Consider the following 12,022-nt stretch of genomic DNA (forward strand, 5'->3'; position numbering starts at 1 on the left):
CACACACACACACACACACACACACACATAAGCACAGGTGAAAATGCTGGGAATTCCAAACCAAATCCCAGTCACTAAAGATCAGGGAACCATTGTGGGTAATTGGATTCAGCTATTCATTCAAAATTAAAAAGGGTTTTCAATCATTCATCTAGTAATCATACTTGCCTATGTTTTGAAGATGGCACTCAGTAATGGTGATCTGCTCCATCTCTTAGAAGTGAATCTGGTGGAGAGAATTGGGACGTAAGCCTGGATGGACTGTCTGGAACTCTAATCGACCAGAATTGAGAAAAAAGCAGGCACAACTCATTCTGTATATTTCCATTGTGGTAGAGATTTAATACATACCTGGATTTGATATATTTTCAAACATCTACAATCCAGTTGGCTGTGAGTCTGTGCTGAAATTTAAAATATTGCTATAAACTGTTTCCCCAGTTAGCTGAATCTACTTCTCACAGATTGCTTTACCAGAGTGATCCCGAGGGACAGTTTTACAGCGGATGTATGGAAGATTTTGACCACTGTTATATGTTTTGAGTGGCCCTCTTTTTACATAATGTATTTCCCACAATCCTCCCTGTAGACCTGCAACATCACCACTGCTCATCTGGAGCATTAGCTGGTCCCAGTAGTTATAATAATAGGACAGTCCTTAAAATAGATCATCCCTGCAAGGGCAGAGTCAACACAGAATCCACTATTTGTTATGTTTGTAACAGCTTGGCTTGGGTTTTACACACAACTTAGGCTTTTGAAATTCCATTGCTGCCAAAAGCAAAGAGGACAATTGAGTTTCATTTGCCAAACAATGTGGCAAAAATGTGCATGGTAACAAATTTAACTTAAATATAGTAGATACAGGCCAAGGGTTAAAATTGAATTGAAATGTGTAAAACTACTTCAGCCATGATGAAACGTTGTTTTGTGTTCCAGGCAATCACAGTTTATAATCCTAATTCCCAGTCCCAGTTTAACAAATGTTAAAACAATACAGTAAATCCCAAAACCCTGCAAATAATAACTGTTAAAACATGCCACACATCTACTACTATATCCAAATGAAAAATACACATTTCCAAAGCTCAAACTGGGCAATTAACCAAAACATGCAACTTTGGGAAGTAAATTAAAAGCTGCCTACAGTTACATTCTGACATTTACGTTTTTCTGTTTTATTGTGTTTATTTATTATCCGTTTTCTTGTTGTTTTAAGTTTCTAGTCTCACCTTAAAGCTATATGTTCCATGCTTAGTTTCCTGTTTTATTTTGTAGTCTCTCAGTTTCTCCTATGTTATGTCTTGTTTCACTTCCTGTCTTGTGTTTTCCCGCCTTTGAGATTGTCTGCCTCGCCCTGATGCCTTTCACCTGTTCCCCAGCCCTCTGTGTTTGTTGTTGGTTTGTCGTAATTTGTCGTCCGTCTTTTGTGAAGATTCCCGTCCTGTGATTTACTGTGTTTTTGTGCTCCTGGATTTTTCCCTGTTTCTTCCGTGTTCTGTGTTTCTGTTTCTTTTGGATTATTTTCTCCTGTTTACAAGTTTGTAAGTCTCTTTGTGCTTCATTACATTATTAATTCTTCAAACTCCTCTCTCTCGTCTCGTCACGCCTCGTCTTCCTGCACTTGAGTCCAAGCCTCCAACCTGACATTGAGAGAACCACCGCATGAAGTTTTTAACTCAATTTGAACACATTTCTTGTCACATAGTCAAAGGGCTTACATTCATGTGTCTCTCTGGTTGATGCAGCAGCCACACACTGCCTGTGTGTTTTCTAGTGAGGTCGCGTCCACACTAGATCCGTAGGGGTATACAGCCCTTGATCTATGCCCTACCCCTAGCTCGTAATACGTATTGGACCGGCACTAGGTGCCGCGTGAACGCGCAAAAGGTAGGGGAAGGGGTAAGGGGAAGGGGTAAGGGGAAGGAATGGGATTCAGCCTTAGTCATTCATGTCAATAACATAGTCCCAAGAGTCCTATTGTAAAAATGAAGGAATAGCTTTAACATTCACTTTTAAGATGTTACAAGACACAAACCATCACACTACATTTTAAGGGAGTTTATAGGACTTTCGAGGGGCTGAGCGCTCCAGGCAATATGGGCCGTTCAACTTTGTGGAGAAATCCCAAAAGCAAGTTCAAAACAACAGCAGAAGCACTGTCTAAAGGGGCTCTAAGGGGTGTAAATAGACAATGACCAAATTGTGCTTCTGGCGGCAGTAGGACAGTGGTACAGTACCTGAGTATTTATTTTTATGTAATGAATGAAAGTATTTTTTTATTTATTTGTCTTGTTACAAACTTTCTAGATTCAATTTCCACATTTAGTTTTGTGAGGGTATTGAACCATAACACAAAAGAGACCAAACAGCATGGAATCTTAACATTATAAATAATCACTCATGAATCTTGAATGCATTAATTCATATCACACTTATTTATTTCAAAATGGTTATTCTGTCTATACCCTACAATATGTCTCCGTTACATACCAATCTCATTATGTAGTCGCTACGTTTTGTGAAAGTCAAGCGATTTCCCAGAAAGAAATTGGAAGCCGTGCTTAACAATATTCTCCGCGGGGTTTATCCTACCACGCAAAGAGGTGGCTCCATTTGTTTACGTTATCTGTTATATGTAAATAAAAGGATGGGGAAGGAGGTGTTTTCAGAGAGATTTCTAGATCAATCCCACACATGAACACACCTGCACACACATTATTGGACATGTGTGAGCAACCAATACATAATTCATGACCCGCTGCGCGACAAGACACAGAGGAGTTATTAGAATTTCATGTTGCAGTCATTTCAAATAGAAACGTGCGTTGATTGATAGTCAGTCCACTGATTGGCTTTGCAGTCAACCATGATGTGGAATAGCTGCACTGTGATATGCATGCACATACAGTGTGCACACGGAGATGACTTTAGTTGTTAATGTCTACCAAATTTAAGCCGATGTCTTTCTACTCAAAAACATTTCTGCTGTAACAGCTGCCACAAATTGTCAGTTAGGTATGCATTGTAACTCTACTTACTTTACTCACAAATTTGTCAAAAGTGCCAGCTTGTGTCAGCTCACGAACAGCAGACAGTAGACTCGCTGCGGAGGAACGACATATCTCTCTCTCTCATATGTTGAATTCACACAATACACTGACACTTGATTGTTGACATAATTCAGTTTAATCACATCCACAGAGACAAACGAGACACAGCAATTTGGCTTAATATAAAACTTTTTTGCATCCTGCCATGACATTGTTTACTGCGGGCCCACTCTTACAATTGCAACATCTAAATAAAAGGGAGGTACAATCATGTTTTGTGTTTCATTTTTCAACCCTTCACCCACGTCTTTGTCTTTATAATACCGGCATTTACTTTTATCAATATTTACAGTGCTCTTGGCTCCGTTACATTTCAAACTGTATATTTGTTTACAATCCTTGATCAAAAAGGTCATCAGAAATCCCTTTGTGAAAATCCTTGTTGGCTCTCGGGTGACTGAAATTGATCAAATTTGGAAAATATCAAAAATTAAACCCAGGCCATTTCTGAACTAAATTTATAAGTTTAAAAACTCCAATCCTTTAATTTACCCATTTTCTTAATCCAAAATTATAAAAGTGGTTCTGTGTGGCACATTTAGCTTTCTGAGTGATGAAATATGATCCCTGATCCAATCTGCAGAAAAATATAACTAACGCTATAATAAAAAATAATTATCAGGTGGTTACTCTTTTGTTAGTCTGTATCCTTGACATTCCACTTCCGGAAACCTCTCCACGACTCAGATTGGACAGACAGTCTAGCTAGCTGTCTCAATTTACCATCCAGAGATCTGAGGAGCAGTTGACCATAGTCCTCATAAATCCACCGGAGTTTAAAATTCCAACACGCATCTGGCAGATTTTCATGTGGCCCCGGAACAATCCCAAAATGGAACGTCATGAATAGAGACTACTTTGTTGTAAATGTCGTTCTTGTTTCAGAATTTTTTTTTATTTTTTTATATGAAATGAAAACCTTTCTGGCACATAAAATTACTTTTTCTATTGTGTAGATAATCACTTTAGGTTCTGTGTTTGCCATAGTCTACTGTACAATGTTATGAAATAATGCAAGATACTTTGTGAGGTACTTTGGTTTATGAACGAACACTAAAACACTGAAAAAAAAATTTCATCCACTAAACTAAAATATAGAGAATAGAATTTTCTGCATGAAGACAAATAAAAAATGCAAATTATGTCTCATAAATGCAAGTGATATGGGCATATTTCTATTTACATACATACACTTTAATAATTATTCCACCCCAAATTTCTCCATTGTTCATATACATTCAGTCAGGAAAATCTGTTTCAAAAGGCGAAGGATGGAGTTGTTATTAACAAAAAGGGAGGAAGGAATGTGCATGAAAAGGTAGATATGATGCCTGGTTAATCCAACTGATTTATTATAAATCCCATCATGGCTTCTTAGTATTTCCTTGTTTGGCATTGTTCATTTAAAACCAAAATAACTTAAACATTATAGTCTCTCTGAAGATCAAAGCATCCATCCTCGGCCTCAACATCGCAAGCACTGCATGATGACAGTCAGTGATGTCTAGTCTCTCAGTTCTTCTTTCATCTAGATATGAGAATCTGAGTATATGAGAAAAGGCATCTTGACTCATGCTTGGTGAAGTCCTCATTCTGTTTCATAAAACCCCCTTAAAAAGTGACACTTTTGATTTTTTTGTTTTGGTAGGAGAGTAGGCTACCAGAAATAAGCATCCAGTGCTGCAAACTCACAAACAACACTTACGCAGCTCACAACGGCAGTAACAGTACAGATGGAAAGATGTGAGCAGAGTTTAGTTGCAGAGTTGGCGAAATGGTAGTCCTCCATGTACGCACACGCACACACGCAGGCACACACACACACGCGCGCACACACACACACACAAGTTTCTTTTTAATTTATTTTATTATTCTTAATGTCTGAAGTCAATAAGTGATTTTTTGTTTAATGTCCCAAAAACAATAAATATTAATCTGCAGCTGAGCAGGTTAAAACGTTATGATCTGTGTGGGTTACTTGCTCGTTGACTTCCCACTCAGGCTGTTTTGTTGGCGCATGGTAAACACTGATCCGAAACATCGATAAGCACAAACAGTAAGAGTTTTCGTGAAGATGCCTCAGAGCATATTGTCTTCATACATTTGTCTCCTCTCCGTCCAGAGGGGACGTGCGGCACTGCACCTTCTCTTGCAAACGCGCGTCCTCTGTGGTAGTGGTCACGTTACTGCCAGCGCCTCGGTGTAGCAGGAAAGAGAACTGCAGGGTGTGTCTGCTCTTGGCGAGCCCGCCTTTCCTTGTCCCGTTGCTGTAGGAGACAACTAGTCGGCGGTTGTCCTCCAATGCGGTGGAGCAGGTGGGGTCTCTGTCAACCTTGTTGAGGCGAGGTGAGTCACCGCCGGGATCACTGGCATTGTTGTCTTGGAGATAGGGCAGATTGCCAGTGGCAATGCTGCCGCTCTTGATGTGCGGAGTGTGGCTGTGGGTGTGGCGGTACTCCTCATCGATATCTTTACCCAGCTTCCACCTCTTCCACTTTTTTAACATCTCTGACTGCACCTGTGGGATGATGGGACAGCAGATAGAGAGAGCAGAAAGAGGACAGACACATGAAGATTTGTGATGAAGAATAAATAAGACGCTGAGCACTTCATTAGATTGACTTGCTCTCTTGCCAAATACTATGGATATATGGACAGATGGATGATGTTGTGTCTGTCTCACTTTGTAAACAAAAGTATAGAGTGGAACTTGAACAAAGATGGAGCTTTATGGGATACAAAAAGTCTGATATAGGCTGACAACAGGAACATGTGTGTCATAAATGTCTTATGTATTGTCTCTACAAAAGGAAAGGAAGGAACTGCAGCAAAGGCAGATATTAAATTTAGGTGGTGCTTGAAATGAAAGCACATCTGTATCACCTCTTTGTTGACGAAGCAGTACAGGATGGCTACCAGCAAGCCCTGAAAAAGAAAGTAGAGTTTAAAAATTTCCGTCACGCCAGATACCAAAAAAAAGAAAAAAATCTTTTTCTTTATAAAGCAGGTCAAGGTGCTATGTAAATACTGGGAAATTATCAAATCTCACATCCACAGAGATATTCCCACAAATGGTGCCTTTAAATAAGCCGTCCGGACTCTTCCGTATGTTGTAATGTCTACTACTATATAGCATACAGTATAACTATACTAAATGATCACGTACAGTGCATTCCCCATCTGCATGACGGTGCAAAAATGCAGATAGTGCAGATGTGTCAGACCTGGGAACGTTAACCTATCAGAGCAGACTGGACAGACAGTATGAAAAAAATTACGTTTTTTGAACATTTAAGCATCTAGAAGTAACCCAAAATACAACTATAAACTAACAAAATATGAGAGCTTAAAAGGACACAGCTCTAAATATGTTTTCATTTTTTATTATTATCAACTTATATAAATATAACCTTAACATATAATTACAACCTTTGTGTCATGAAACTCCATTGTCGTCAAAAAAGCAGGTAATTAAAAACATGGGAAAGAGCTATACCATATTCCCCACTATTTAGTTATGTTATTATTTGTAACTCAATGCATCAATTTTGGACCTTTTATACCTGTATGAGGCACAAAGGCAGGCTATAAAAGCAATACTTAGTGATACTTGGTAAGATAAATGCTTTGCTAGTTTAGGTCACAACTGATCTTCAGGTGGCGGTAATGCGCCAAAGAAGGTAGCCAGTGATGGAAATCACGGCATTTTATATAACAACGTTACTTTTTTCAGTAATGAGTAATATTATTGATCACTCTTCCTATCTTAATAACGCCATTACCGTCATTGCCAAAAAATGCGGTGCGGATGGATTGTTTCCATCCATGTTTACTATATTTACAGGCCCTATACTATGACTCAAGATCAACATGCCCTAGATTTCTTTTAGTTACCTGGCTTCACCTAACCTAACAACCGCAGTCCTGCGTAAGCTGTGTCACGATGGTGGTTAACAACTAGTTCAATGCACGCGCATTCACATGAAAGAGGCGGTGTTTGCACAGCATGACTAATAGCAAACATCTACCAGAGCCGCATATTTTAAATAAGAGGAGCAAACTATAATTCTACATAAATATAAAGAACACACACACTGGTTTACTGACAAAACGCAATACAGTCACTGCTTCCTGAAACAGTTACGTTGAGCTCTGACCTGGAAAGAGTTGAACAGCAGGTCACAGAAGAGGCGAATGAGGCGCAGCATGGAGCCTTTAGGGACAGACTCATCAATGACGAAGGTGAAGAGGATGGCATGAATTCCGAGCAGAGGAATGAGAGTCAGAGTGGATTTTGCTAATCTGGACCAGAGGAAGAATGTTACAAGAAAGCAGAAAGGTTATCCACTGCTCATTTAAGTTACAACCTTTGTCAGGTAAGATTCAAGATTCAAGTTAAGTCTCACCTGAACTTGTAGTCAGTGTATCTCATCTGATGAGCTCTGAGTTTAGACATCAGGATTTTGATAATTCTTATGAATATGAAGAAGTTAATCTAAAATGAGGAAGAGAGGGAGAGTTAAATTATCTAAACAATTTGCAAAATATGTTCTGTAGATTTTAAGATGACATAATGTTTAAGACAGAGACTCCCGAAAATGCCTTTCTGTGCCCTGTGGGATTTGAACACACACACATACACACACACACAAACACACACAGTGATCTAGTGCAGACCCTCTCCAATGACAGAGAACATTAATTATACAGCACTCAAGTTATTAACGAATATAAGTTACCAAATTTGGTAACGTGTGTATGTTGTCAGATGTGTTTGTGTGTGTGTGTGTGTGTGTGTGTGTGTGTGTGTGTGTGTGTGTCTTTAAGTGCACACAAATGCCGTTTATTTAGGTGTGAATATGTGTGTGTGAACAGGGTTGTGTTTGGGATTGCTGGAGGATGACATATGAAGTTCCACAACTGGACAGCAACTATTTCAGAGATAAAGATAAAGAGAATTTTTTCCACAGGGAACAAACTGTGCGACTTAAACAGTCCAGGAAATGTACGGGTTTCTGAATAATTCTGTGTGTGTGTGTGTGTGTGTGTGTGTGTGTGTGTGTGTGTGTTGTGTGTGTGTTTGTGTGCGCGTGCACATGTACGCTTTAGAGGAGGTCAGAAAGGTTACTCTTGTTAGTGTTAATGTGCGCTTGTGACATAAGTGTTTTCCATCATAAGGTTGTTTGTTCTATGGGAACAAGAGGCAAGAAACATGCACAAGGAATTCCACAACTTAATACTGTTGTGTGTGTGTGTGTGTGTGTGTGTGTTTGTGTTTGTGTGTGTGTGTGTGTTTGTAGAAAACCAAAGATATTATTGAAACGATAGTTTAGGGTGTGAATCTACGTGAATTAATTACTTCGATTTCAGTTTCTGAGGTCAGATTTTCTCACTGCTTTTACTCTAGTGAAGCTGTTGCAAGTTTTTTTCGTATTTTAATCTTTTTAGTTTTATCTAAAGCAAAAACAAAAAACAAAAAGAAGCAAAAGAACAGAAAAACAGGAACTCCAAGCACATTATTGACATATTGAATATTAAAGATTTACAAAAAAATCTGTATTGACATAAATGTTTCACAAAAAAAGAGTGCATACTCCCAGTCCTTATATTCTGATTTATTTGTAAATTAATCAGTGACGTTAATCACTAGGGACAATTTTGGCTTTTTAACTTTTTGATAATTGTGGCTGTGTTAATAATCTTGTCTACATTTTGACAAAGATGTGTTTTTTTCTGAATTTTGAAAGTTCAACATCAGCTTCTATAATAAGTCGATAATGACTACATAGCCAATAGAAAAAATTAAGAACAAGAACACAAGAACACACATTCCTTAAAGCATAATATCATGCAGGCTTTTCATCTAAAACCCTGGCTTCAAAGTTTTAGTTTTCACTATTTTTTACCAGATTGATTTAGACTGCATCCTATTTTTTTTTACTACATCCTATTTTCCTGATTTCCTCTCTTCTGCAATGGAGCATTGCAGTGTTTGATGCTGTGACTCAACATCAATGTTGTTGGCAATCATTGACATATCCCAGACAGTGAAAAATGAAATCCCTAAAGCATTTGTACAGAAAATAATTAGATATTTAAAAAAAAAAGAAGTGAAAAAACAACAACAAAAGGGGTATTATGTAAACCAAGTAAATTTGGTGATAAATATTTGACTTAGTGAAAGTGGAAAATAAAAATATATTATTACAGTATATGTATGTTTTTTGACACAGACACTTTTGTCTAAGGACATCAGAGCATCTTTTTTGACAGGAAAGTACAAGGGTTAATAGTGCGATGGACTTAAACTATGAGTAGTGTTTTGCTGTATTTACTACGCTGCAGGAAGAGCCTGAAAAAGTCACATCACAATCCGTCTACCCCTAGAGATCTAAAATTAGACAAAACACTTGACTGAACATCTGGCAGATTTGAATATTTTTTTACTGCATTAAATCATGGTTAGTTGCTACACTTGACTACACAGAGTGGCTTTCTGTAGACATAATCTAAAGTACTCTGTGGGGAGAGTGTAGATGAAATTGAAAACTTGGAAATTAGGTGTACTTTTAAGGTGAATCAATATTTTCTACATACTTTAAGACATGCACCCAAACACAAGCATTTGGTATATTTCAGTATCTCTGAAACCTGCAAAGACACAGTTGGGGAATGTCAGCTGCTGTGTGTGTGTGCGTACGTGTTATATGCATCTGTAGCTCAATCACATGCCAGCACATTCTCAATTTGAATTTTCTTCATTAAGTTGTTCAACTGTAGACTGCCAGACAAAGAATATGAGAGTACGAGACAAACAGACAGATGCAGACAGCCTTACCAGATAAGCAAACAGTATAGGAGAACGGATGATCCACCAATATCCCATGTTAATATTCCTCTCCCAGCACCTACACACAGACACACACATACACACACACACACAAACACGCACACACTTAACATTCTAACATATTGCCGTTGTACTTTTGATTTTGATCTTTTCACTTTATCCAAAGAATCATCACACATTTAAACACTATATTATGAATGCACACATAAAAGGTGTTACATCTAAACTGCCTTTCATTTGATGTGACCTCATGAAAAGCAACTTACTCCTCGTTCTCATACATATATTTCACTGTGATCCACGGCAACACGAATACAAGTGGTGCACCTGAGAAAGACATAGGTAAAACAAGAAAGTCAACAGAGTCAAACCTTCTGGGACATAAAGTTGTCATTTTACTGGATTAGCCATGACATCATAGATGCTGTGCTCCTGGTAGACTTAATTACATTAATTTTTTGCGCTATATATATACTTTAACTAAGTGATCATGTTGACATGTTTTTTTTGTATTATTTAGCACCATTTATGATGATGACTTGAAAACCTTAACATCTCAAGACAAAATATCTTTTCTCCTCTAACGCGATGACGACTTAATATGAAAATGCTTGCTGCGTGTGCAAAGCCGAATTTAATCCGTTCATGAACCTGGTCTCTTCTGCGGATATGAACTGTCCTGTCGGGTTACAATAACTCACTTACATCCGACGGACAATCCATTTAATAGTTGTGGCAAGACCATGATTTGTTACCTCAAGATAACTATACTGTATAACGAAGTTGCTTCATCAGAATAATAAGTTGAAAAGTTAATATGAGCATGATGAAATAATTCTTTATTTAGAGATAGACGTTTTCAAGAAAGCAGGTCTGAAATGATGAACCAAAGTGGCTCTGGGCTGATGAATGTGTTCTTACATTTTGGAATTGTGCAAGTTACAAATAAATCTGTCACAGTACCTGCACCATCTCCCACTTTTCTTGTCTCTACAATTACCTGTCCAAACAGCTGCTCTGTATTTGATCGTTAATCTGCATGTATATACATACCTGTTAACCATATCTGAACGGCATGACAGAGTCTGTTTGCTACTAATCAGAATCCTGTTTACTCGCCTCAATAAACTGACCAATATTTGTCTGTCGGAAAAGCCCACAAATACAGATTCTGTAATAAGTGGAGCATCATTATGATGTGATTTCAGTCACTGTGTGAGAGCTGTGGTTCTTACCCCAGCCAATGGCCAGGTAATTGTAGAAGTACTTCCTCTCACTGAAGACAGTGATGACTAGCAGGCTGTGTAGGTAGATGCCTTCCACCAACAGCCAATAGTTATTGGCCATCACGCTGTACTGCATCATCACCATGGCACCACGGCACCACGTAACAGCCTGAGACACAAAAATATGACAAGGGTTGTGGGGATACAAACAATAAGTCAAGGTGAAATTTTGGTACTTTTTGTATTCTGCTTTCAGCTCAGTTGAATTGACTCTACATTGTGCTGCAGCACAATACAATGTTCAGGAGCTGTCCTTCCCATTAATGTTTTGATTCTGGCATCCACATACAGTATATTTCTTTCCTTGTTCATCATCCTTCACAACAGTTAAAGCTACAATATACACCTGCACCTCGGCATAAAGCAAATCACATTTACAGGACACTTTAAGTTGACTATTGTTTATACCTAATGTAGTCTATATCCACAACTTTCCAATTCTGGGATTGCTCCAATGACGCCGGAAATTCCGCTGGGTGCCCTTCTTTTCGGCCAAATGTCCGTTACCTTCTGCTTTCTTTGTGTTGGAATTTTAAACTCTGGTCGATTTATGAGGATTATGGTTAACTACTCTCTGCAGGGTAAATCCAGACAGCTAGCTAGACTCTGTGTCCAATCTAAGTTTTTAGCGCTGCACGACTAAAACAACTTTTGAACGTACACATGATCCACCAAAACAAGTTCCTTCCCAAAGCTTTTTTACAGCGGCACTGGGGCTCCATGAGGCGCTTAGCGCCGCAGATGACGATGTGATTGGTTTAAAGAAATGCCAA

General features: G+C 38.5%; 1 protein-coding gene across 2 annotated transcripts in view; it reads right to left on the reverse strand.

Moving 5' to 3' along the window:
- Positions 1-3,349: 3,349 nt before the first annotated feature.
- The window catches only part of gcgrb (glucagon receptor b), a 48,641-nt gene continuing 39,968 nt past the window's right edge, over positions 3,350-12,022 (reverse strand). For both annotated transcript variants that reach the window (XM_032530757.1, XM_032530747.1), the window contains 7 exons: positions 11,199-11,358; positions 10,230-10,290; positions 9,952-10,021; positions 7,520-7,608; positions 7,271-7,415; positions 5,997-6,038; positions 3,350-5,631 (listed from right to left, as the gene is read on the reverse strand). In XM_032530757.1, the coding sequence (XP_032386648.1) occupies positions 5,209-5,631; positions 5,997-6,038; positions 7,271-7,415; positions 7,520-7,608; positions 9,952-10,021; positions 10,230-10,290; positions 11,199-11,358 (990 nt within the window). In that variant the 3' untranslated portion in view covers positions 3,350-5,208. The remainder of the gene's footprint in view (positions 5,632-5,996; positions 6,039-7,270; positions 7,416-7,519; positions 7,609-9,951; positions 10,022-10,229; positions 10,291-11,198; positions 11,359-12,022) is intronic.

Source organism: Etheostoma spectabile, chromosome 2 (genome assembly GCF_008692095.1).
Source record: "Etheostoma spectabile isolate EspeVRDwgs_2016 chromosome 2, UIUC_Espe_1.0, whole genome shotgun sequence".
Taxonomy (NCBI): domain Eukaryota; kingdom Metazoa; phylum Chordata; class Actinopteri; order Perciformes; family Percidae; genus Etheostoma; species Etheostoma spectabile.